General features: G+C 45.0%; 1 protein-coding gene across 4 annotated transcripts in view; it reads right to left on the bottom strand.

Annotated features, from left to right (window-relative positions):
- REPS2 (RALBP1 associated Eps domain containing 2) overlaps positions 1–27,343 on the bottom strand; it is a 187,823-nt gene that overhangs the window by 76,330 nt on the left and 84,150 nt on the right. For 3 of the 4 annotated variants that reach the window (XM_029603297.1, XM_029603295.1, XM_029603298.1), the window contains exons 5-9: positions 22,709–22,818; positions 19,301–19,463; positions 9,773–9,836; positions 8,266–8,408; positions 2,865–2,959 (exon numbers count right to left, since the gene is read on the bottom strand). In XM_029603297.1, coding sequence (XP_029459157.1) covers positions 2,865–2,959; positions 8,266–8,408; positions 9,773–9,836; positions 19,301–19,463; positions 22,709–22,818 — 575 coding nt within the window. The remainder of the gene's footprint in view (positions 1–2,864; positions 2,960–8,265; positions 8,409–9,772; positions 9,837–19,300; positions 19,464–22,708; positions 22,819–27,343) is intronic. The other variant, XM_029603296.1, reaches the window with a different exon arrangement.

Here is a 27,343-nt window from a genome sequence, read left to right as displayed (position 1 = left end):
CTACGCTTCTGCGGAACAGCTTAGATCGGTACAGAGAGGCCCGGTTAAGTAAAAAAAATAAATAAATAAAAATTGCAGCAAGGACTTAGGATAGTTCCTTTAGGGACTGGTTAATTAAGCAAAGACTAGGCAACGGAGGAGCCCCGCAGAGCTCGGCACCTTTACACTCCAAAGTCACCGGAACCTCACTGTGGGGCAAGTTTCAGAAAAGCCTGCCTAGCTGCAAAGTACGCGGGTCCTTTTCACCCTGTGAAGTTATCAAAAGGGAAAGCACGGGGCAAGCTACCCAGGGGGAAACTAAGCCACAGACAGCTGCACCTGCTTTTCCTGTGGATACTTTTTTTTTTTATTCCTGGGGAAAAAACAAAACGCATGTAGTTTGTGAAAATGCAAAACCAGGCAAGCTGTGGCCTCCCCTCCACCCTAACCCCACCTGCCTTTTCCGCAGGTAAAAAGTACACATGTTGATCACCCACCCATGGAAAGGGTCAGCATTGTTTCAGGAAGCCCATTTACCCTGGTCAACGGCTTTCAAAAATTGCCCTCTTAATGTTGCCATTGCAGAAAGACTAAATGAACTATTTGCTTCCGTGTTTACTAATGAGGATGTTGGGGAAATACGAGTTCCGGAAATAGTTTACAGGGGTGATAAATCAGACGAACTGAACCAAAATCACTGTGAACCTGGAAAATGTAGTAGGCCAGATTGACAAACTAAAGAGTAGCAAATCACTTGGACCGGATGGTATGCATCCTAGGATACTGAAGGAACTAAAAAATGAAATTTCTGATCTATTAGTTAAAATTTGTAACCTATCATTAAAATCATCCATTGTACCTGAAGACTGGAGGGTGGCCAATGTAACCCCAATATTTAAAAAAGGGCTCCAGGGGCAATCCGGGTAACTACAGACCAGTGAGCCTGACTTCAGTGCCAGGAAAAATAGTAGAAACTATTCTCAAGATCAAAATCATAGAGCATATAGAAAGACATGGTTTAATGGAACACAGTCAACATGGATTTACCCAAGGGAAGTCTTGCCTAACAAATCTGCTTCATTTTTTTGAAGGGGTTAATAAACATGTGGATAAAGGTGAACCGGTAGATGTAGTGTATTTGGATTTTCAGAAGGCGTTTGACAAAGCCCCTAATGAGAGGCTTCTAAGAAAACTAAAAAGTCATGGGATAGGAGGCGATGTCCTTTCGTGGATTACAAACTGGTTAAAAGACAGGAAACAGAGTAGGATTAAATGGTCAATTTTCTCAGTGGAAAAGGGTAAACAGTGGAGTGCCTCAGGGATCTGTACTTGGACCAGGGCTTTTCAATATATATATAAATGATCTGGAAAGGAATACGATGAGTGAGGTTATCAAATTTGCGGATGATACAAAATTATTCACAGTAGTTAAATCACAAGCGGATTTTGATACATTACAGGAGGACCTGCAAGACTGGAAGATTGGGCATCCAAATGGCAGATGAAATTAATATGGACCAAGTGCAAGGTGTTGCATACAGGGAAAAATAACCCTTGCTGTAGTTACACGATATTAGGTTCCGTATTAGGAGCTACCACCCAGGAAAAAGATCTAGGCATCATAGTGGATAATACTTTAAAATAGTCGGCTCAGTGTGCTGCAGCAGTCAAAAAAACAAACAGAATGTTAGGACTTAGTAGGAAGGGAATGGTTAATAAAACAGAAAATGTCATAATGCCTCTGTATCGCTCCATGGTGAGACCGCACCTTGAATACTGTGTACAGTTCTGGTCGCTACATCTCAAAAAAGATATAGTTGCGATGCAGAAGGTACAGGGAAGGGCAACCAAAAGGGGATGGAACAGCTCCCCTATGAGGAAAGACTAAAGAGGTTAGGGCTGTTCAGCTTGGAGAAGACAAGGCTGAGGGGGGATATGATAGAGGTCTTTAAGATCATGAGAGGTCTTGAATGAGTAGATGTGAATCGGTTATTTACACTTTCGGATAATAGGACTAGGGGGCATTCCATGAAGTTAGCAAGTAGCACATTTATGACTAATCGGAGAAAATTCTTTTTCACTCAACGCACAATTAAGCTCTGGAATTTGTTGCCACAGGATGTGGTTAGTGCAGTTAGTATAGCTGGGTTCAAAAAAGGTTTGGGTAAGTTCTTGGAGGAGAAGTCCATTAACTGCTATTAATCAAGTTTACTTAGGGAATAGCCACTGCTATTAATTGCATCAGTATCATGGGATCTGCTTAGAGTTTGGGTAATTGCCAGGTTCTTGTGGCCTGGTTTGGCCTCTGTTGGAAACAGGATGCTGGGCTTGATGGACCCTTGGTCTGACCCAGCATGGCAATTTCTTATGTTCTTATGTTGCAAACAGGGGAACAGCAGGACCAAATGATGGTATAGAAAAGACTTAAAATAAATAAATAAATAAAAAATGTAATTTTCTTTTTTTCCCCCCACCAGCATGTATTGGGTGAGTAAAGTGGCACTGTTCTTGCCCAGTAATATTAGATTGGACAGCTTAGAGCTTGGAGGATGGGTTAAACATTGTATGGCACGGTAAGTGCCAATACTGTGCAAATAAATGAATTCACCAAGGGACAGTGAAAGCTGTACATCAACCACAGCTGGGAGCTGCCACTTCACCCGGGTCAGCCTCAACCCGACTGCTGTAGCTCCTGGCTTTGCCCCACTCAATGCATGGAGAGAGGTAGTCCTACTTTTTCCTCAGGGAACTCAGAAATATGATTCCATGTATTGGGGAAAAAGGAGAAGCTTCTTCGGCTTGACCTGAGTGAAACGGCAGCATAACACACCTTGGCCACATCCTTTGGGGACTGTGCCTGAAAGATAGTTAGCTTCCTGTCTTACCTCGGTCCGATTAAAGTCCCTGGTCTGTTGGCTGGCCGGCACCAGCTCACGATAAGGTTCATATATCGTAGCCTCTCGACTGGGTTTAGGAGAAACTGAAGACAACAAAAAAAAAAAAATCATGCAAAGTTGTGCTGTTAGAGGGGTACTTTATAACAGCCCACAAAGCAGTAAAGGGTGCGTGCACATCTGACACTCAGACTTTACCCAGAATTTTCAACGCAAACATATGTGCATGAATTACCTCACACAAATAAAAAGTTACACCAGTTCCAAGCACGGCATAACTTGTGCAAGAAGGTAACAAGCACTAAGGAGGGACATTTTCAAAGGAGTTGCACGTGTAAAAGTAGCATTTTTTATTTTTTTTTAAAATATTTTTATTTATTGAATTTTTCATACAATATTCCAAGAATACATTTGTAAAAAGGAAAACAATGACATTTACAATGATTATAACAAATAACCTGGGATACCCAGGCAATCTAATTATAGAAAATTAAACAATGCCAAATAAACCTAGTTCTCAAACATAAGGGGGATCCAGACACAGCTCTAGGGAAAAAGTAGTAATAATATACTACTGACTGCGGAAAATACTAGCAAAGGAGGGGCAACTAAGTTACGTCAAGGACAACATTCCTAACCAATAAGAAATCAATCGGCATTTAAAAGGTGTAGATCCTTCTGCAGGAGGTAACATCACTAAGAAAAATGTCAGAGCTGGGATGGATAGAAGAAGATATACGAGACATCACAATATTTAATGAGACATTTACACAGAGATTTTAATAGGAAAAAAAAAAAAGGCACCCAGCTGCAATACTCTGGGCCTCAACTGAATAAATGACTTCCTTTTCTTCTGCATTTGTCTCGCCAAATCTGGAAAAATTATAAACCTTCGATTGGAGAAAAGATTACGAGCAGTGCCTGAAAAACAACTTTAGAATCCAATCTCCATCAGGTTCTAATAGAAGAGATACAGCCATAGTGGCTGGCTGAGCCAGCTCACTCTCAGAATCCTCAAGCACGTCGGAAAGATTCAAAATGATTAGAATCCGCAAGCAAGAGGAACAGCACATTCTGACCCTCTACAGGTCCTCTCTCTTGGAAGGAGGCACATAAATTTCAGAGACAGGCAGTACTGCTTGTTCAGGTATTTTTTTTTAGAATCGCCACTAAATCTCCCTTCCACATATCCTTAGCTGAAATAAGAGGAACTTTAAGAAAGTTAATAAAGCACAAATTTCTCCCACGAGTTAAGGTAAAATAGCATCTCCTTCACAGAAATTATCAAAAGCCCATTTACACATGTAAAACCTTTTGAGAATTCAAAAGGAATTGCACACAAAAAAGTAGCAATTTTCAAAAGCCCGTTAACCTGCTTAGGAATTATTTACATAAACGGATTTTTGAAGTTCGCTACATTTCTGCATGCAACTCCTTTGAACATTCGCTCTATAAGGGCTGAATTGTCAAAAGGTCTTACATGCAGAAATGAACTGAGCCCGATTTTACTCGAGTAAATGGGCTTCTGAAAATTGCTACAATATCTGCCATTGAACTGTCCATAGTATTTGTTCGCAGAAGTGCACTTTGCACAAGTAAATGGCTTTTGAAAATTGCTACAATAAATTTACACATGTAAATCCTTTTGAAAATTCACCTATCAGCGCGCATAAATGGGCTTTTGAAAACTGGTACGATAAGTGCTTTTACGTGCGTATATCCTATTAAAAATTACCTCCATAGGAGGTAGACTTCAAAGGTGTAAAACATGTAAAAGCAGCATGTGTCATAGAAATTCTCAAAAGTCCATTTATGCACGGAAAACCTTTTGAAAACTGCCTCCATAATTTGTAAAAATCAAAAAGTATGCATTTAAGTGCCAACTCTGCCCAAACTGGGTATCTGGTTTTACGCGAGTTATAAAATCAGCTGTAAAGGTTCGCACACAACCCCTTTTTCCCCACGTAGGTTTATGTGAACTGAGCAGAGACATTCCCGGGCACAGAGTTGGCACCTTTGCGCATACTTTTCAATTTAAAATAAAATTTCTGATCTTAACACACAAGTTGTGCCCTGCTTGGAGCAGGTGTAACTTTGTACGAGGCAACTGATGCACGTAATCTGCCAGTTAGCAGAGGATTTTCCTAGTGAGCTTATGTGCATAGATTTGCCTAGCAATCCTTCGGTAAATTCTGCATGTACAATGTACACGCAGACTTTACCACTGTGTGGGTGTAATATTACCTTCCCTCGGGTTAATGAAACGTCTTTTAGTGTATTTGACGGTCTCTTTATCCAAAATTACCACTTTCTACTACCAAAAAATCTCACACGCATAGTGCATGTGAATCCTTGGTGATCATGCTGGCTAGTGATGTCACTATCCACCTTCAGTCACCAGGGTGCATTTACTGAGTAGAAGGGAAGGCTAGGTTGACATGTGTTTCATTTTGGCTTCACTAGGACAAGATCTGGATTTAACAGAAAGAAACTGCAACTACTTAATTCCGGACTTGGCCATAACATTTAATGCGATTTACTATCATACACTTTATTCTGATCTCTTGGCCTTCCTAAGGAGATGATCCACCATCTCCCCGATGCTTGCTCCAAAGATTTGGATGACTCAAGTATTCAGAAGTAGGAGATCAACTACACAAGAAATAGACAAAATAAAAAGAAAAGACAGTTCTCCCCCTTCTAACCATGAGACCCCCCACCAGGATTTTCAATAGGTGCCGCATCAAATGCAGTTTAAGAATTGTGCTTGGATGAGACTGGGCCCTGAGATATATACTATTGTTATTACATTATCAAATATTGGGGCTGATGAGCTAGACCAAATGAGTCAGCACCACAGGAAGTTTGTTTTTTCACGGTGCTAGCTAATTTAAATAATATGCAAATTTGAATCAGTTTTTCTTCTTGAGTTAAAATCCTCACCAAAACCATGGACTTTATTGCAAAAAAGAAGTAACTAAATCTCCTGGAGGCTTAGTTACGTTTTGCAATGAATTTCACTTTTACAAAGTTTTCATGCCCGATCTAGCTAATGCGGTGTTGCTAATGAGCCAATTCGTCTGATTTTTCGGCTTACCAATGTAGCATCTTTTTTGTGGATAGCTTCACAAATGCTAACTTACATGAGTTAAAATGGCAAATGGAATGTGCAAAATTTTGTAAACGTAATTACTTGTGCTATTTGAATAGGAAGAGTTTTACCTTATAAGTTTTTACTTCTGTATTATATTTTTTAGTTTCATTAGGCTTGATGTTGTCTTGTCTTATTTCTGTTTATTAGATGGATGTTATATTGTATCCTGCAGGGAGCAAGGATTTCAGACCTGCGGGCTATATTTTAAAATAAATAAATTTGGCTTTTTTTTTTTTTTTTTTACCAGCATTTATAGACTTCTTTCCAGATCAAAAAAGATCATTCAAAGCAGTGCACAATAATTATATCAAATAAAGATACAAACTAATACCACAATAAAACATAACCAAAACATCTCAAACCCTGCCTTCCTCATTACTTTGAGAATTAGCTTGCAGTAAAATAACTCGCCAAGTACAAATATCATTTATTCATCAATTAATCTCCTATCGGCCTCCCAGCAGCCTCCCTTTGCATTCTAGAACCTCTCTCATACCTCCAGTATTTATTTATTTATTTATGGAATTCTTATACACCACTCTATCAGGATTCCTGGGCAGTTTACAAAAAACATTCATAATTGATTATACATTTGTAAACACAGCATCCATATTAACACATGAAATCACATTTGTGAAGCCATTCACGGTCTTAGTGCATCAGCCTCCTGGTAAGAAAAGGTCTAAGTAGTATACAGGATAATTGGTGGCATATACGAGTAACATTCACTCATCATAGTAGTGCCATGCCAATACTGAATATGACATATTTTGTTCATAATATAACATGCAGTATTAGACCAGCATAAAAGGCTCGTAAGTGAACAACCACAGTTTGCCCCTTAAAAACAAGCCTTTTTAAAAAAATTTTTTTTTAAAGAGATCAAAATAAAGATTTAGATTTGTGTCCCAGAGCTAGGACAAAGCTTCTGACGACATCCTTGATGCAAATAGATCTTCTTTAGGTTTATGGATGTGAGGAACAAAGGTTATGATAATAAACCATCAAGAAATGCATTGGACAGAACTTAATGGCAAGTCTGTGGGTGGCCAACAGGATGCATCTCAGTACAAGTCAACAAGGAAGCTAATCTCTTCCTGAGGAAAGGTGAAATGCTCTCTCTCACTTGTTACATTGCTGATCGCTTCTTGGCCTTTTGATTAAGATGAAATGTAAAATCTAACCCATGACATGAGGATGTCTCCTTTTTTGGGCTCTGGGTTGAGTGAGAGAATCTGTACCTTAATGCCTTGCCATCAGACTCCATTTGGAACACAAAACTGTTTGGATCCTGGCCAAACCAGAAGGATTAAGCCAACCATTAAAAGAAAAGGACTGATGAACAAAGTTAGGTCTTCCTGCTGTAAACTAAAGGGATTACACTGCCTATAAAACAATTAGCAGTGTGGTTTTCCTCTACTGCATGGCACACAGTGGTACAGCTACGATCAGTGCAATAGCAGGGACTGGCTATTGGAAAATGGACAGCATGATGGGGTAGCCTGGTAGAGCAGTGGGCTATGAACCAGGGAGACCAGGGTTCAAATCCCACTGCTGCTCCTTGTGATCTTGGGCAATTTATTTTACCCTCCGTTACCTCAGGTTCAAACTTACCCCTGGATTCATCATTCTGCTATATTTATAGCAGAATGATTTGTCGTGAAAAAAAAAGGGGTGGGGCAATAGTGGGCAGCCGGCTGCATCCTGGCGGTGCGGTTTTGCCCGCTGCGGTGTGGCCATGCCGCACACTATCGCCCCCATAGCATCAAGGGGAAAAGGTGTAGTTATTTCCCACGGTGCTGCCAGGAGATAACTCCGCCCAACATCGCCCACATCCCTCCCCTTCCCCTAATTAGAATAATACAGACGCGATCACGGCCCATCGTAGAATAAAGAATGACCCGGTTAGATTGTAAGCCCCCCCCTGGGGATAGGGAAATAACTACAGAACCCGAATGTAATGTGCTTCGAAGCACCGAAAAGCGGAATATAAAATAAAATTCCATGAGGGGAAAAAAAAAATTGCAAAGAAACCCACCAGGAGTGGAAAAACCAGAGCCTTCCTCTACTCAGAACGCGTTCTCTATCTGTGACTGGTCTAAAAGGCAACAGCTGAAAGCCCAGGGCTGCAACAGGGGAGCCCCCCTTCCCTCTCATCCAACAGATTTTGGGGTTCCCTACAACACTGATCGCGGCATTTCTTTAAACCAGGGAACACTACCGACGTCCTCCTCTCACCGGTTTGAAGGACGTCAGGCAGCAGGGTCTGCGGCAGCGCATCGGGCAAGGGGTAGCCGTTCTTCCTGGCCACCACGAGGTGGAAGGCGGCGCAGAACTCTGGCAGCGACAGCGCCCCGTCGCGGTCCACGTCGCTGAGCTCCCTGCAAAGACACAGCACACACCCCGGCGGGACTGTCTCATACAACAAGGGGCTCGGGGGGGGTGGGTGGGAAAGGGGGACACACTGGGGAGACAGGATTTCATTTTAAATAAAAAATTTTTAAAAACCACGCACAGACAGACAGACAAAGGCAAGAGTTTACTTGCCACAGCTTCTTGCGAGGAAGCGCTTTGAAAAATTAAAATGTTTAAATCGTTACGATGAAGAGAGACTGTCGTAAGTCTTTCAAATTATTTGGCTTACAATTTTCAGGAAAACTGAGTGAAGGGAAAGGGCGCTTTAAATTTACAGAAGAATACATTTTTTAATTTTTGCAGCCGTGGTCAGTGTCCACCAGATAAATATTTAGCCGGGTAAGTGGTGGTAGAAGAATGGGCGTAACGGGGAGGAGCTGAGGTAGCTGAAGTTATTCGGCTAACTCTTGTTGCCCCGTAGGCCTGTCCTAAAATTAGCTGCTGAACATACAGGTTAAATTTATCCGCACAGTGGCTGAATAGGGACCTCACGATTTTTGTGTTGATTATTAACTGCTTTTATAGTTAATTATGGATTATGCGGGAGATAAATCTGTTAAATAAATTCTCAAGAGCCTCTAAATATCTAAAGAATGCTGGGTCCGTGACTCCTCCCCCCCCCCCCCCCCCCCACACACACACACTCAGGCCACCATTTAAAAAGAAAGCAAATAAAAGTTATCCAACACTGTACGCTCATGCATAACTCTTTAGCACACCTTTGAATGTCACACACACAAAAAAAAAAGGCTGTGGTGACGGTATCCATACCCCAAGGAGGTGACAGCCACAAGATTTGCGCGACTAAATATTTTATAATCCAGCCTGAAGGCATGAAGGCTGCAACTTGCTAAACAGAACAGAAGGCCGAGGTCACAGTCCTGTAAGGTCTCTGCTTTACTGACAGCCCACTAGCCCTAGACACATAGGGCCCATGCTCCAAGTCTATTTTCTAGGGCCTTAAATTCACTCTCTCTCCCCCTCATCCGTTTCTGCCTTCATATACACACACCCCCCCCCCCCCCCCTTCTCCATGCAATGGCACCGCCTACTTCTAATGGGCTGCTCTCCAGCCCCTGGCACCCCTCTGGTTGGCTTTTTACCCACATAACTCCCTTCAAAATTTGTCCCGCAAACAGGCACTGAGTGAGTGAAAGAAATAAATGAACAGGACTTGATTCTCTGCAGCCTGTTTCCCAAATAAGATGATAAATCAGGTCCACGCCACGGTCCTTCAAAGCAATGAGAGAGTATCAAAGCAATGAAAGAGTACGGACTCCTAAAGAGACCCGATATTTGCAGATGTACTAAAAAACCCTACAGTACTCACCATATGTGGGACAGCTCTGGGATGGACAGCTTAGATTTGGTGAAGAACTTTTTGGCCACAGATCCTGATGGAGAGAAATAGGGGATTAAGAATGCAAGATTACCCCAAACAGCAAGCTCCCATCGAAGGAGAGAAGGAAATTTAAATTCTGGCCCGTGCCTCACAGGTTCAGCCACGGAGTCAGGTCGTAAGATGCTGGTTTGCCTATTGCCACGGGGGGGGGGGGGGGGGGGAGCATAGTTCTTACGACTTTTAATTCCTAGTCCTACGGGGAGTACAGCCTTTTTCTCCAGTGGGGCAGACCCGTTGCCTGAAATGTAACACCTGGGCCTGTTTCTGGCATGCAGAAGAGATAATGGAAGGATTAGGCTCAGAAGCAGACAGGCCTGCTGCAGGGGAGAACGTGGCACAGCGGCGCAGGCTGTCCAAAACGGGGTGAACTGGAAACAAGGATGCTGGGCTGAGCAGGCCACTCCGAGCGCAGATACTACAAGATACCATGCTCACCCGGGGGGACACGAGCGAGGGCAGAATCTTTATTCCACAGAAGCCAAGTTTTCAAAATGGATGGAGCCGAATTAAGCAAACTACTTAGCCAGCTAGATTAAAAGCCTTTGAAAGCTGACCAGGCTAGCTGGTTAAATTTAACCATTCAAAGCCTAGGTGGGCCGAGGGCAGGGTAGGTCCGGGGAGAATGTTACGAGGGCTAGTGCTGATTTTCAGTGCTGGCCGTGTTAACGGCTGGCCAAATCTAGTTATTACAGATCTAAATCTGGCTGACCAGATCCCCTTTCCCCTCAAAACAGATGGAAAATGTTTAGCCAGGGGAGCCTGACTGCCCATCGCCCTTATCACCCATCTAAATGAAAAAAAGACTGTGTAGGAGCCAACAGCCCCCAGTAAGAAGTCCCCTCCCTCTTATCTCCATGAAAACGTTTTGTAGGGGAAGGGGGGGGGGGGAGGGAAGAGGAGTGCAGATGGCACCTAGCACGATCCACCCTCCCTTCTTATTAAAATGTTTCTGGAAAGCCAACAGCCCTACACCCCCCACCCCCACTACTATCAGGGATCTAAAGGTTGCGCTGGAGTCCTGACGGCCCTTCCTCCTCCCATGACAGATCCTTTCCCACCGCCCCCTTTCCTTTCTCCCACAACCTTCTGTAACCCTCCACAAGGCTTATCTGGAAGAGGGTATACTCTTATCCCCCCTCCCCCCCCCCCCCTCCGGCCTAGTGTCTGTGATTACTCTGAGGCTGCATTACAGTAACCACGGACCCCAAGCCGGGAGGACGCGAAGGTATACACTCTCCTCCCAGCTGGCGTTAGGGAAGGATTCAGTGACTTATGGAGAGGTGGGAACCAGGGAGAGGTTCAGCTGTCAGGTCCCCCTCCCACACAAATGTTAGATTCATGGTAGGACAGAGGGGAGATCTCATGGGGGTGTTCTTGGCCCTCCACAAAACGTTTTGTAAGAGGCAGAAGGAACAGGGATATTATTATGTGCGTGTGTTTGGGGTGGGGCTGGGAGAACTCTGCTGTAATTAAGTGTGGGCAGCTGGAAGAGGACTTAGCCAGCTAAAGGAAAATTGGTTCTTACCTGCTAATTTTCAATCCTGTAATACAACAGATCAGTTCAGACAAGTGGGTTTTGCATCCTTACCAGCAGATGGAGGCAGAGAACAAACCTTTGAGGCACTGCTACATAAGCGAGAGTACCACCTGCAGTCCCTCAGCATTGATCTGTACTCAAGCTAAAGAGTAGAGACCATCACGTTAACTTTCGGGACGAATTCAGGGTTGGAACACCCCTCCACCCCCCCGGAGCCCTCCATGCTTCTAGAAAAACAAACAAACACTGATAACCGCATATCACCAAATTCAACTTATTTACAATGTGTAAAGTTCTGCAATTAATACCATTGGCAGTGTAAAAAAAACCCCAAAATAAAACCAGGCTGGGTCTCTGTGCGACCGACCTTCAAGCCTGCTTCTGGGAAGTCCCACTCCCGATTTACCAGCTTATGGATCTTCTTAGGCAGATGGAAGGCGCTAGGGGGCCCATCAGGCCATCCAGGACCGGGTTCACCCTTCATTATCAGTCTCTTCCAGGGCTATCTTAACCCCTAGTTCCTCCAGAACCTGGGGAATGAGGGGCCGCAACTCCTCTTTCTTGAACAGAAGGACTACACTGGGGTCATCCCCCTCCATCACCGAAAACTCATCCGGATCCAGATCATCCGCACTCACATCAGGATCAGCATCTGGGTATGGATCAGTGGACACATCTGGGTCCGCTCGTGGAAGATCTGCAGAATCCTCCTGCATGTCATCGGAGTCCTCTAAATCCCTGGGAGCCTTTTTCGGCCCCCATGCGGCCGAGACCCAGACACCTCAAAAGACCCCCAGAGCCACCAGAAGATCCCACCTTCTGCTTCTTGACTGAGCGACCGGGAACCTTCTCACTGGGACGCTTCTCCCCTTGGCTCCCTTTCTTGCCAGAAAGGCCTTATGCAGCAGGAAGACAAACTCTGGGGAAAATTTCTCCGGATCCTTAGCGCTGTGATCAGGCAAGCTACCTTCAGACTCCCCTCCTCTATTCTGATCCTCTGCAGGTATCTGTGCCACAGGCGAGAGTGGGAAAGAGGAAATCACCTGCCTCCCTAGGGGCCATGGGTCAGTGACCGCGATCCCCTGACGATTCAGCTGCTGCAATACATCTCCCCAGGCCAAAGGCATGGCCTCCAACGATTTAGAGGCCCGCTGGTCCCCCGATGCGCTAGAGGAGGCTCTCTCCTCCCTTCGAAGCACAGCCAGTGCGCAAAGGGAGAAGGAATTGAGTTGCACTGATCAAAGGCCGCAAGCCCTGCACGCCACCATGCGTGGTTTTGGCATCATTCCCATGCGGCCGCCAAGAAAATTCGCTACAGGAGAAGAGCCACCGGTGCTCACCGCCGAAAACATAGGCCGCACATGCGGTCAGAAATTCAGCCCTCACACATGGCCGATACAAAGCCGCGCCGCTGAGAACCATGTAGGAAAAAGCCCCCCAGCTGCCGGGATCCCCTGGCAGAATAAAACAGCAACGGGCTTACCCTTCACTGCCTGCACCCGGCGCCAACAGCCCCCACTGCCAAGAGCTCCCTGCTGTCGGATCGCCTCCAAACAATCTCCTGGTTTCTTTTTTTTTTTTTTAACTTAATCAAAAAGAATAAAACTGTATTACTTCCCTGTGTGGGGACAACAGCAAGCAGGAAGCGGCCTCAGAGGCCACAAGGAAGCCAGTCCCCTGGCTAATCAGGCCCTCCAGTACCAAAGGGCTATAAACAGGCAGGGGTCACTAACCGCCTGGGCGCCCAGCTCCACCTGAGGGATGGTCCACCAAGGTACCCAACACCTCAGGAAGCAACGAGTCGAATCCGAAATTCACCTAAGTTCTTTTCTCGTCTCTTTTTTTTTTTTTTTTTAAACTAAAACTAGACAGACTGCAGGTTTGCATCTCTACCATTTGCTGGAAACAGAGAAATACTGAGGGACTGCAGGAGGTGCACTCTTATGTAGCAGTGCCTCAAAGTTGTGTTCTCTGCCTCCATCTGCTGGTACGGATGCAAAACCCACTTGTCTGGACTGATCTGGAATGAACAGGAACACTGATTTTTCAGCACTAACTGGTTAAAATGAGGCAGTCCTACCTGGGCACCTTAAATCTATCAGATTAAGTTTTAGCTGGCTAGATTTAAGAAGTCTGTAAAATACTGAGGAGGCATGTTTTGTCTGGTCAAACATTTAAATATTGGTTTCATCCTTTCATGGACGTCTCCCCTGATGAAAGCATATGCTGCCAAAACTCTAGCATCACAATTTTTCTTGGATGAATGGATGTATATTGTTTGGATTACTCTGAGCCTATTTTGATAACTTTTCTAGATCAGGATTTCCTACAGCAATGCATTGCAGATAAATGCACAAGAATTTGGTGATGGAGGATCTTGTATATATATTTTTTCTGTGATTTTTTTTTGTTTGTTTTTGGTATGCTACAATTTTGTACTATGAAGGGAATTTGATGGACACTCATTGAATATGATACAAAGATAGGAGTACGGACAGCAGATGATGGGAATGAAGAGGGTGCATGTGGGTAACTTGCATGAAGCTGCAGTTACTACCCTTAACAGAAGGCATGGGGATTATTATCCTCAAATCAATAGCCTTGATGCTTTTGACGCAACTGCATCATCACTCCCCACTTTGACAGTGGGGGTGAGGTGGGGGAGGAACTCCATCACGGCCCAACCTGGCCGTGTCACCCGCCAGATCATCCCCAGGGTCATCTAAGGTCATTCCCTGATCTCAAGGTCCACCCTGGAAATCATCAGATCTGTCTGACTCCACACCACCCCCCCCCCCACCCGCAGAATGAGCAAGGCCCAAACGGCGGAGAAGATCCCACGAGCGCCTGGACGGGGATCCGTTAGACCATTTTGCGCCTTAAGAGCTTTGACTAGGGGGCTGTTTATGCCCTGCTGCTCTCCTGGCCAGAGAGGCCTTGTGCAGCAGAAAAACGAAATCTGTAGAAAAAAAACAAAAAACTTCCACTTCACTGCCCCCCCCCCCCCCATCACCTGGCTTAGGCTCCTCAGATAGCCCATCACCCCTCTCCTCCCGGATTGAACCACCAAAGAAAGCATAGGAGGGAAGTCACTGGCCCCCGAGTGCTATCTGCTTCCTTATACGCAGTTTCCTGCCAGCCACGGCCAAATCTCCCCCCGAATCAGCCCTGACAGGCCCCTGGATTGGGTGGCTCTCCTGTTATTTGCTGCCCCCATGGAGGGTCCTCCCCCACCCCCCTGCACCACCCCTGCTGCATAATGCAGCAGTATTCATGCGCGCACGACTTGAGCCACAGGCTCGGCAAGATTTCCCGCAGCCCCAGCCGGTGCCGTCTTGGAGCACACGCGGCACTAGCACGCAGTTGGGCCCTGCCACGGCAAGAGTCAACCTGCCCGCAGTGCGATTACCTCCTGGCAAGATTGCCCCGATCCATGGTCGCAGGAGGCAAATATAGAGAGAAATAAAGATATAATTCCCCGACTGCGGCTGAAGGCAAAAAGGAAGAAGGCCTCAGGTGGACAGAGGGAACCAGGGCCCCCTGCGGGCTAGAGCCAAACAGGGACTAACAAAACCCCACTCGCCTAGCTCAACCTGAGGGATGGCCCACGAAGCTGCCTAACACCTCAAGGAGCGTCTCTTCTTGCTTTCCGAAAATCCTATCCTGCCATTCCTACTCAACTTTTTCTTTTCAGACTGCAGGTTTGCACCTCTGCCATCTGCTGGAGACAGAGAAATACTGAGGAACTGCAGGTGGTGCTCTCGTTTAAGATGCAGTGCCTGAAAAGTGTTTAGTTCTCTGCCTCCATCTGCTGGTAGTGATGCAAAACCCACTTGTCTGGACTGATCTGGGGTATGAACAGGAACTTCCCATTTTAGGGACTGCAGTGGGTTCCTCTCCCAAGTAACACACAAAAGCTACAAAAAAAGCCTTGACAGAAAGCTGTTAGCGTATCTGGGTTTAAAAAGGGCTTAGATGTTCCAGGAGAAGAAGTCCATAAACTACTATTAATCAAACTGACTTAGGGAAACAGAGAGTAGGATTAAATGGTCTGTTTTTACATTGGAAAAAGGTAAACAGTGGAGTGCCTCAGGGATCTGTACTTGGACTGGTGATTTTTAATATATTTATAAATGATCTGGAAAGGGGTACGACAAGTAAGGTTGAAGGAGTTCAAGGTGATCCAATTTGCGGATGACACAAAATTATGCAGAGAAGTTAAATCTCAAGTGGATTGTAATAAATTGCAGGAGGACCTGCAAATCTGGAAGACTGGGCTTCCAAATGGCTGATGAAATTTAATGTGGACAAGTGCAAAGTGATGCAAATAGGGAAAAATAACCCTTGCTATAGTTACATAATGTTAGGTTCTATCTTAGGAGCTACCACCCAGGAAAGAGATCTAGGTGACATCATAGATAATACATTGAAATCATAGGCTCGGTGTGCTGTGGCAATCAAAAAAAGCAAACAATCGGGCCGATACAGTAAAGTCTGCGGGAGAGTGGGCGAACGCCCGCTCTCCCGGTGCGCGCACCGGCCACTCACCAGTGCGCGCGATGCAGTATTTAAATTAGGTCCGGCGGTAGATCCGGGCAAAAGGAGTGGTGGCTGTCAACGGGTTTGACAGCCGACGCTCAATTTTGCCGGCATCTGCTCTCGAGCCCACTGACAGCCACGTGCTTGGAAACTGGACGCCGGCAAAATTGAAAGTCCAGTTTTCGGCCCGACAGCTGCAGTCTGAATTCAAATTTATTTTTTTTTTTTTTAACTCTTCGGGACCTCCGACTTTTCTGTGCACTTTCCCGGTGCTGGAAGAAATTAGCGCCGACCTTTGGGTCGGCACTAATTTCTGAAAGTAAAATGTGCGGCTTGGCTGCACATTTTACTTTCTGTATCCCGCGCGCATACCTAATAGGGCCATCAACATGCATTTGCATGTTGAGGGCCCTATTAGGTGCCGCGGGTTGGACGCGCATTTTCCTCCCCTTACTGAATAAGGGGTAAGGGAAAACGCGCGTCCAATAGCAGGGTAACAGTGCGCTCCGTCAGAGCGCACTGTACTGTATCGGCCTGAATGTTAGGAATTATTAAGCAGGGAAAGGCAAATAAAACAATGGATGTCATAATGCCTCTGTATTGCTCCATGGTGAGACTGCATCTTGAATACTGTGTACAATTCTGGTCGCCGCATCTCAAAAAAGATATAGCTGCATTGAAGAAAGTGCAGAGAAGGGCGACCAAAATGATAAGGGGCATGGAACGGCTCCCCTATGAGGAAAGGCTAGGTATGTTAGGGCTGTTCAGTTTGGAGTAGAGACGACTGAGGGGGGATATGATAGAGGACTTGAACAAATTAATGTAAATTTATTTTCACTCTCTCAGATAATAGAAGGACTAGGGGGCATTCCATGAAGTTAGCAAGAAGCTCATTTAAAACAAATGTGAGAAAATTCTTTCACTCACAGGTAGATTTTTAAAGAATCGCGCTTCTACATGCGCACGCTACCCAGCGCGCCAACTTTATAACATACACACGCCAGTGCACGCATGTTATAAAATCGTTGTGCTGCACTCACATGCGCGCCAAATTTTGTAATTCATGCGGTTGGCGTGCACAAAGGGGGGGGAGGATTTACGCAGTTCCCGTGCGGCGAAGCATCCCGGCCTTCTCCAGTTCCCTCCAGTCCAGTCAGACTGGAGGGAACTTCCCTACCCCCATATCTAACCTTTCTTCTTCTTCCCCTCTCCCTATCCTATTTAATCCCTGTTTTTTTGGTTGGGGGTTTTTTTTTTGTTTGTTTGTTTTTTTTTGTTTTTTTTTTTTTACACCTTTTGCTACCTCAACAGGAGCTGTAGCAAGTTGTGCATGGCCGCTGTACCGGCCGCTTCCAGCCCCACCCCTCCCCTGGACCGCCCCTTTATCTGGATCCGGTACTTCGGCGCGAAACAGAGGTTACACACGTGGCCGGGCCCTTTGATGATGTACGCAGCATGGGCAAGGCCCAGCCAGACGCGTAGCCCCCGTTTTTTACACATGCGGGGGGAATAAAAATCTCCTCCGATTCAGTGGCTGCCAATCATCTTATCTTTGTGCCAGTTTAGGAGGCGACATTTGCCATGCACACATTCTAAAAGCTATTTATTCTGTCTGACTCAGTTATCTCAATGGTTGAAAAGTAATACTTTGGTAGTAAATACTAGTAAAACTGAGGTGTTTGGCTAGGAACAGGGGAGGTCCAAAAGGTATGGAAATTGAATAAATTTAATCTGATAATGGAAAAACAAGTAAGATGTTTGGCTTTAATTCTGGATTCAAACTTGTGTTTAGAGAAACACATACTACAAGTGACTTGCAATGTCTATCTAAAAGTAAAAATAATAAGACAGCTCAGAGCTTTTTTGGATTGGGATTCTTTGAAAACTGTATCTTGTGCACTTATATTATCTCACTTGGATTATTGTAATGTGTTGTTTGCGGGATTTACCAATAAAATTGTTGTGTAAACCACAAGTAATTCAAAATACTAATGCATGCATAATAACTGGGAGCCCTAGAACAACTTCAGCTAGGCCAATACTATTGGGCATATGTTGGCTCCATCAAATCTCAAACTCTAAGGAATTTTTAAAAAATCACTAAAAACATACCTATTTTCAAAAGCATTTGATATTCCGTTCACAGAACACACTTAACCCCTCACATCACTTACTTTGCTCAGACATTACCAGGATTTTTCTCTATCCATTCTTCTATGATTTCTATTTAATTTCCTTTAATTTGTAATCTTGTTTAGTTATCTATAATTGTATCTATGTATCTTTTCAATTTTCATTTGTTCATTAATTTATTTTTATTGTAAACCACTTTGACCAATATTTTATTGTAAAAACAGTATATAAATAATTTTAAATAAATAAAATAAATAAATATGCGGTGCATATTCAAAATTCTAAATGCTTGCATTCAAGTCCTTGAATGGCCCAAGTGCCCCTCATTTAAAAAGAAAATTAGAATGGTACGAGGCAAGTAGGAATTTGCGCTGGACAGAAAAGTGCTCCCTTGAGTTACCAAACAAAAAATTATTACAAAATAGGTCATTCTCACAGCAGGGATACCAGTTTTATGGAATTCCCTTCCTCTGAGTTTAAAAGAAGAAAAGGATGTTCTAAGGTTCCCTAAGAACCTGAAAACTTGGCTCATGACTGTGGTTACATAAGAACATAAAAAGTTGCCATCAAGCCCAGTGTTCTGTTTTCAATAGTGGCCAATCCATGTCACAAGTACCTGGCAAGTACCCAAACTTTAAGTGAATCTTTAAATTTTTAGCGATTCAAATCTATATACTGTTATAGTATGGAATGTTGCCTCTTCTGTGAAGATAACTGCTCTCCCCTGTAATTTTGAAGGCATAATGGAAGGACTACACAGTTCAAGGTAATGGCAGTTGGTAATTAAAGAGTGATTGATTGTATTATTGTTTTATTATTTATATACAATTATTTGATTGCTTTAATTTTGTTGTAAATTGCTTTGGAAAGTGATTAATAAATGTATTTATTTAAAATTATGTATCAGAGGTGCAGAGCGCTTGTAGGGATATCTGTATTCCTTGCAGGTTGTGACAGCTTTAACTAGACCAAGATGTACATTATTACCCAATGAGCAGGCTGTACATGGATATACCAGACCACGCCCGGGTCCCTTCAGAAAGTCACCAATGTAGCAAACTCATGTTCATCCCACCCATGTTTGGATAATTCTTCCAACAGAAGGACTAACTGTATTGCAACCTGCAGAGAGTCCGTTTGTTATTAGGAAGAATCGCTTCAATTCCCTCTGTCTTCCCGAGTGTCTCATTTCCCCTTGGGCACTTACGGGAGCGAGCCAGGATTTGTGAAGCGTGCAACATTATTACCTGATACCAAGGCGTTCAGGTCGGGCTGCAGGGACTTGAACTGGTGCGTGTAGTAATCGCGCTGTTCCTCCGTTATCCTCCAGGGGTCATCACAGTAATTACTGCCGGAGTCCCGTGCGTCTCGCTCCACTGCAAGGGTCTGCAAAGGCCGGGAAGCGGCAAACTGTTAAGAGAGAGCGAGCTGAACGACGAAAGGGCAGATGTAATCCGCATGAACAAGAGTCTCATTTTAAAATGCAGAGAGAGAGAGAGGAGAGGGAAACATCTCAGTAAATTATCATCATCAAAGTTCACACCAACGTGGGCTTCCTCCGCTGCCCTTTCTGCAGAAGCGTGAACGGGGAAAGGTTGCAGTAAGCATGCTAAGGCACAACTTCAGCTCAGCGGAGGCGAGCTCAGAACAACGCGCCTGCTTCAGTACATAGAAGCACAATGACAGATTGTGCCGACGACCTTTATTCTGTAGTTCCAAGGGGGCGGGCGGGGGCACAGTTCACGTGCGCACAAGAGGTGATGGCCTGTGCTGTTGCCAAGTGGAGTTCTGTGCTCGGGCCAGTTGTACTCTTTAGGTCAACGGGGCAATTTTAATGATACAGAGGGTGAGGGGTAGGGATGGTGAAGGAAACTGTTCCATAGCAGCCCCCCCCCACCCCCACCAGTCTCAGCACCATGTTGGAGATTGTGGTTCTTTGGTCATAGTTTTAAGAAAATGATGTGAAAATATCAGAAAAGAGATACAGACAGGCACTTTCTGCATGAACAGGTTTACAGCCCAGCCTAGTGGCAGAGGAGAGAGCTCATCTATTCAGTCTTGGGCCCTTGGAGTCCTAGAGATTATTATTATTTATTTTTTTTTTTTGCAGCTATGCAACTTTATCCTATGGTTGATAAATGTCCTGACATTTTCCTGGACTGTACAGATTTTTGGGGTAGTGTAGGGGGGGAAAAAGAAAAGAGGGAGGGCTATTATGTTCAGAAAAGTCCCGATATTAAGCCTCCAGCTGCAGGTTACCATGCAAACCTCCCCTGCAATTATACAATATGCGATGCACTTTGCTAGCTGTTCTGTATTCACTGTGTGTCAGATACATTTATTTTGGGTCATTTACATACACTTCCTTCCACAAATTAATCAGAGGCCTAAAAAAGTGTTACAAAACAGTAGTTCGTGCCCTGGGCTGGTAAACGCTAAGCTTTCTCAGGGTAAAAAAGGTTGAGAACTAGAGGTCACGATGTGAAGCTGCAAAGGGGAAGTCTCGGGAGCAACATCAGGAAATATTTCTTCACAGAAAGTGTGGAGGATGCATGGAATGACCCCTCGGTGGAGGTGACAGAGGGAAAAATAACAACAGTTCAAGAAAGCCTGGACAAGCACAGAAGATCATTATTTGTGTGTTTTATGAGGGTGAAGTCAGAGACCAACTGAAGTCTTTGGCACTGTAGCAGGAAGTAACTGGGCAGACCATAGATGGGCCCTTATCCGCTATCATATTCTCTGTTTCTGTGTTTTTCTAACAGTGAAGAGTGGAAATAAAAGTTGCATGTGTGTAAACGCAGCCAAGATATTAAACAGCATCAAGCAAGTGTGCGGAAATTTGACAGCTGAAAGATGGTGACTTTACTTTATCCACTAAACAAACAACTCCACTCCTGTATGTCCAAACTAGCAACAAAAAAAGCCAGACAATCCTGTGGCCTGACGCCAAGGTAGGCACGACCTAATGCTACTCCCTCACGACGTAGTCACCATCAAAACAATTGCATTTATCACAATCCCTCCAGTTTCATACTGTGGGCTTTTTTCCTTTTGGAATGTGGGCCAATGGGACTTGGCAATTTTGTACCTGCTTTACTGAGGGTGGGGGGTGAATTCACACGGGGATGACTTTCCTGTTTCTGTCCTAACCACAACCCTGGGCCTGCGCCTTTCCATCATAGGCAAAAGAGAGAATGCGTGAAATTCTGGAATCAGGGAGAGGGGGAAGGTGTCCCGTCCCTGGTTCTTCTCCACCTCTCCTTTCCCCATTTCTGGCCCTGTGTCCCCTCTCTCACACTCCCACCCCACCTCTCCTGACCCACCTTATCTCCTCAAGCCCCTGTCTCATTTTGTTCTTACCCCTCTGATCCTCTTACCCCCTCCATTCATCCCCCCCCCCCCCCAAAACTCCAAGTTGGCAAAGGGAAGGAGAGAGGCGGAAAAGCCTCTTCCTCCATCTTTGCTGCTTGGAAAGGGATTTGTACTTGAAGAATGCAGGACAGTGGAGCACAACATGGTTGAAAGTGTGAGCTGGGGCCTGGCAACAGAGGAAGAGGATGTGACCCAGCACCATCCGTCTTCTCCTGCTGGCCTGGATCGGCATGAAGGGAATCAGGCAGGAAAAGGGAAAAGGAGACAGGTGCTTGTAGGCATTGGTAAATTCTGCGGCAAGGGCTGGATATTGCAAGCCCTTACTGCCCTGATGTTATTACAGAAGTCCTAATGTTTTTCGTATCAGTCCTTACCCTCCTACCTGAGTGGGAAGCACCAGTCAAGTTAGGGGTAGGGTCCCACATCCAGTGAACACGGTCCTAAGAGTGGTGGTGTGGGGATGTAGGCCCCCCCCCAATAAAAGGGCCCTTTACTGGACTGTCAGCAGGGTGGATAAGATGGGCAACGGCAAGGGTGTCAGTCTGGGCGTGTGTGGTTTGTTTTTTTTGGGGGGGGGGGGTATGTGCACCAATGCACTTGGTCAGGAAGCTGAATGCCAGTGCACCATGCTGTTTCTATAGCAGCGGTACAAGTCACGAAAGGATTGAAGGGGGACAGTCTCCCTCCCTCGTGAGTGGCCGATCGGATCTTCAGAGGACTCCTCCTCGCCCCTGGACTGCCCGGGGCACTGGTCAGCCTGGCAACAGGCCTGATCCTTTGAACCTCACTATTGCAGGTATAATTATGTTAACATCTCAAGTTAACATCAAATATCCAGTCTGTCATCTGTGGGAATGGGATTCTCATTAGCACCGTGATTTATACACTCTCCAAAAGAACATGGCAGGTAAGCACCGACACAGCGGAGGCCGACCTTGAGCCCCGACAGATTTTGCAACAGCAGTGTTAGTCGGTGGGAAATATTCCACCTCATTTCATCCTGAATGGGGTTTTTTTTTTCCAGCTTTCAAAAAACAGTGGCATCTCAGTGACACGATAACATGTAAAAACTTAGCATAAGAATGGGTCCAATGAACCACCAATAACAAACACCCTTTCCCCTCTACCTCTCTATACAGGCAAAAAAAAAAGTCAAAACGAGACTAAAGTCAGATCTTATAAGTAAGCTCTTCCCTTCTGATTCTACTGCCAAGAATGCTGAAGATTTTTAATGCAGGTAATGATTAAGTATGTAACACCTTTTCTAAACTGTTTATCACCTGAGCAGGAGAAGACAACAGAAGAGCAGTGTTGGATCCATAGCTCACAGGCACGGGACCTTCCTGTTGGGGACCAGAGGGTGCAGTTTGTCTGATGACTTCATAAGAAGCTGAAAGAGTGAAAAAAAAACAGGAAGCAAGAATGAGCAAAGCTGCATATGAAAATGCCTCAAAACGCAGCAGATTGGCATTGGACAGATACAAGGTCTCTGGTGTATATCAGCGAATGGTTAATATCTGAACTACATTGTAGGAAGTCAATATGGAAAACCTTGGTGTGGCCAACTTCATGAGTCAGACACCTACACCCCCCCCCCCCCAACACACACACAGACACACTGAGCACACAAAACTTGCAGGCCAAAAGGGGGCGACGGTGGAGGTGTTCCGGGGGGAGGGGAGGTGGCTAAACTAGCCAGTGAGCGCACAGACTGAGCACTTGCCGGCTACAGTTAAGTGTACTAGTCTGGTTAGCAAAACCACCATCCTAACTTTATCAAAGTATATTCAGAAGCAGACTTGGGTGCATAAGACCCACTGTATATCCAGAAAAAAGGAAAAGTTGCATGCATAATCTTCCCCAGATATTTTAGCTGCTCGCTGGCTTACTGAATATTGACTTCTAAAATTTTGACTTCATTTTTTGTATCCATTTGATTTTTAACTTTCATTTTAAAGGTACTTTCAGGTCGATCCAGTAAAGTGTGCTCCGTCGGAGCGCACTGTCACCCTGCTCTGGACGCGTGTTTTCCCTTACCCCTTATTCAGTAAGGGGAGGAAAACACGCGGCCCACCCGCGGCACCTAATAGCGCCCTCAACATGCAAATGCATGTTGATGGCCCTATTAGGTATTCCCGAGCGATCCAGTAAGTAAAATGTGCAGCCAAGCCGCACATTTTACTCTAAGAAATTAGCGCCGCCCAAAGGTCGGCGCTAATTTCTTCCGGCGCCAGGGAAGTGCACAGAAAAGCAGTAAAAACTGCTTTTCTGTGCACCCTCCGACTTAATATCATAGAGATATTAAGTCGGAGGTCCCCAAAAGTAAAAAAAAGTAAAAAAAAAAAAAATAATAAATTTTGAATTCGGCCCGCGGCTGTCGGGCCGAAAACCGGACGCTCAATTTTGCCGGCGTCCGGTTTCCGAGCCCGTGGCTGTCAGCGGGCTCGAGAACCGACGCCGGCAAAATTGAGCGTCGGCTGTCAAACCCGTTGACAGCCGCCGCTCCAGGCCAAAAGGAGGCGCTCGGGACGCACTAGTGTCCCTAGCGCCTCCTTTTCCTCGTTTGCACCGCGTCGCCTAATTTAAATACTGGATCGCTCGCACCGGCGAGGGGCCGGTGCGCGCGCCGGGAGAGCGGGCGTTAGTCCGCTCTCCCACGGACTTTACTGGATCGGGCTGTTAGGAAAACATTGGCAATAGATGGGAGGAAGCGTGGATCAGTGCCTCCGTAAAAGCAAACGGAGGCCATGACTCCAAAAGGAAGGTGGGAATTGTAGAAGGGGTTTATTAGTAAAACATGGGAGAAAGGAGTATTACAATAAAAACTGCAAAGAAAACAGTAGAAGAGAGCCAGAGGGAAGTACAACCAGTAATGGATTTTGTTTTGGGATGGCGGTGTGGCTTCTCCTTTAGTCCACTTGCATCTGTGAAAACAAGGGTCAAAACAAACAAGCTGCAAGAGGATCCCTTTGTATTGCACAGGCAATACATTTGGGACTAGCTCTGGCCTTCCCTCCATCAACCCCGATCAAGTCAATGTAGAATGGGCACTCTCGCAGTTGCAGACTGGGTCTGGCTGTAAATTGAACAAGAGGGAGAAGAATAAATAGCCGCTGCTAGGTTGGCACGGTCTGGGGCATGCAAACATGGACCAGTAAGCTGCTGACATAGCACGAAGCAAGGTCTTCCACCTGACCAGTCGTCCCCCCACCGCCCCCCAGGTTCAGCCCGCAGGTTTGGCAGCCGGCAGGACTTCTGTGGCAGAGTGCAAGGAACAATGAGTCAGACAGGACCAAGGTGGGATGAGGTCGGGGCCGGCTGAGTGCAGACAGCATCGAGAACAGGCAAGGGTCAAGGGTTGGCAGAGAACTAGCAAGGTCGATATCCAGGCAAGAGTCAAGGCAGACAGAGAACAAGTAAAGGTCAGAAGACAGTCCAGGTCAGCAACAGAAGAGCAGTCCAAGGAAAGGATGACTGGAAGGCAAAGCAGGGGCAAGGCAGGAACACAGCAAGGCAAGGCTGGACAAAGACAAGAACAGCAGCAACATAGCACCAATAACTAGCACAGGAGAACCCATTACTGAGGTGCTGGCGGGTTGCAAAGGACTTTCTTATATACCTAAACAGGATGTGATGTCATCAGCCAACGCCCCAGAAAGTCTTTGCTGAAGGGCCTAAAAAAAAAGAGAAGCTCCTATGTGCAGGCAGTACTATACACAGTCCCTTGTATGCAGCACGGAGTGGGGTGCTGTGAAAAAAAGCACTTTAAGATAAGGGGCATTTCAGCAGGATCCCATAATGTAAAATAGATTACATGCTGCTTATCATCCCAGGGATAAGAAGTGGATTTCTGCAACTCCATCTTAATAATGGTTTATGGACTTTTCCTCCAGGAACTTGTCCAAACCTTTTTTAAATACAGCTTCACTAATAGCTGTCACCACATCCTCTGGCAACGAGTGCCGGAGTTTAATTATACATTGAGCGTGTGAGAATTTTCTCTGGACCTAAAAGGAAACTCAGTAGATTCACACAAAATAATGCACCAATGGTAAACTCTGCTTGTGAGCATTGTGAAAATCATACATACCCCATTCACCACATACATAGACAAAAGACAGACAAAAAATGATATCCCAATGCTCGAAGGAACCACATCTTCTGCTTCAACATTTTAGATGCATCCTAGAAGGTCCAATATAATAAGAAGAAATATAAACCTTCATCACCAATTTTTAATGAACAAAAATATATAGAACGGGTAAATGATTACCAGCCTTAGCCATAAGAAAACCCAAAGTTTACACATAAAACCTTCCATCCATATTATCCAGACTCCAACATAATCTCGCAAGAAGAATAAAATAGAAACAAAAGAAAGAAAGAAATTGGACACATTTCTGCACAGGAGCAGAAGATTCCAATTATCTATCAACAATGACGCCTAGATTCTTTTCCTGAGTGGTGACTCCTAATGTGGAACCTTGCATTTTGTAGCTATAATTTGGGTTACTCTTCCCTAAGTGCAGCAATTTGCACTTTCATTTTCCATTTGCAAACCTAATCTCCCAGTTTTGCAAGGTCCTCCTCTTGTGATTTAGCAATTTTGAATAATTTTGGGGCCGATGCAATACAGTGCGCTCAGCCTAGCACACAGCTTGATGCTCGTTTTGGATGCGCTAGAACAACACCCAATGCAATAATGGGATTAGTGTGTACAAAACATACATCCAAACCTGGGCGTAGTTAATAGCGCTCATCACATGTAAATGCGAAGTCGAAGAGGCTATTGGCTAGTACCCGATGTAAAAAACCAAAAAACACACCATGTGCCCAATGCGCATGTTTTAACCCTCAAAAATTAAACGCCAGCCCCGAAGCTGGTGTTAAGTCTTTAAGGTGACCCAAGCCATCAATAGAAAAGCAGAAAATACTGCTTTTTTGTGGTTCCTCTGACTTAATATCAACACGATACTAGGTAGGAGGAACCACAGAAAGCAGCAACATAAAAAAAAAAAAAAAGTCAGATTAGGAAAACAGACACCCAATTTACCAGCATCTGTTTTCCTAACCCATGGCTGTGCACGAGTTTGGAAAATGGACGCTTGTTAATTGAGCGTCCGTTTTCCTAACTTGTGGTTGTGTGCCCGACCATTTTTCCTGGGCCCCCAATGCGGAGAATGCATTAGGGACACACAATTTCCATTCGCGCCCCCTTTTTAACGTGGCTGTTCATTTGCATATCACACGCCCAGGAAAGGTGGATGGGCACGCATTAGGGAAACGGGCACCCAGTTTGGACGCCCATATTGCATCGGCCTGTTTGTATCCACGCCAAATTTGGTTACTTCACTTGTCACTCTCATTTCCAGGTAGTTCATAGATATGTTAAAAAGCAGTGGTCAAAGAACAGATACCTGGGATATTCCACTAGTCACCTTTCTCCTATTGAGAAAGTTTACCAATTAGCCCTACTCTCTGTTTTCTACCTTTTAACCAGTTCCCAAATCACAATAAGACACTGCCCCCATCCCATGACGTTTTAATTTCCTAAGAAGTCTCTCATGAGGGACTGTGTCAAATGCTTTCTGAAAATCCAGATGCACTATTATCAACTGGCTCGCCTCTATCCACATGTTTATCTACACCCTCAAAAAAAGTATCAGTTTGGTGAGGCAAGACTTCCCCCTTGGCTAAATCCATGTTGGCTTTGACCCATTAAACTATGCCTATCTAATATGTTCAGCAATTTTGTTCTTTATGATAGGTTTCTACCATTTTGTCTGAACAGACGTCAGACTCACTGGTCTCCTGGTTTCCTGTTCACCCATGAATTCCTTTTTAAAAAAATTGGCGTTATATTGGCAAACCTCCAGTCTTCAGGAACCACAGACTATTTTACTGATAGTTTACAA

Source organism: Rhinatrema bivittatum, chromosome 5 (assembly GCF_901001135.1).
Source record: "Rhinatrema bivittatum chromosome 5, aRhiBiv1.1, whole genome shotgun sequence".
Lineage (NCBI taxonomy): Eukaryota > Metazoa > Chordata > Amphibia > Gymnophiona > Rhinatrematidae > Rhinatrema > Rhinatrema bivittatum.
The sequence above is the reverse complement of the archived record's forward strand: the minus strand, read 5'-3'. Positions and strand labels throughout refer to the sequence as shown.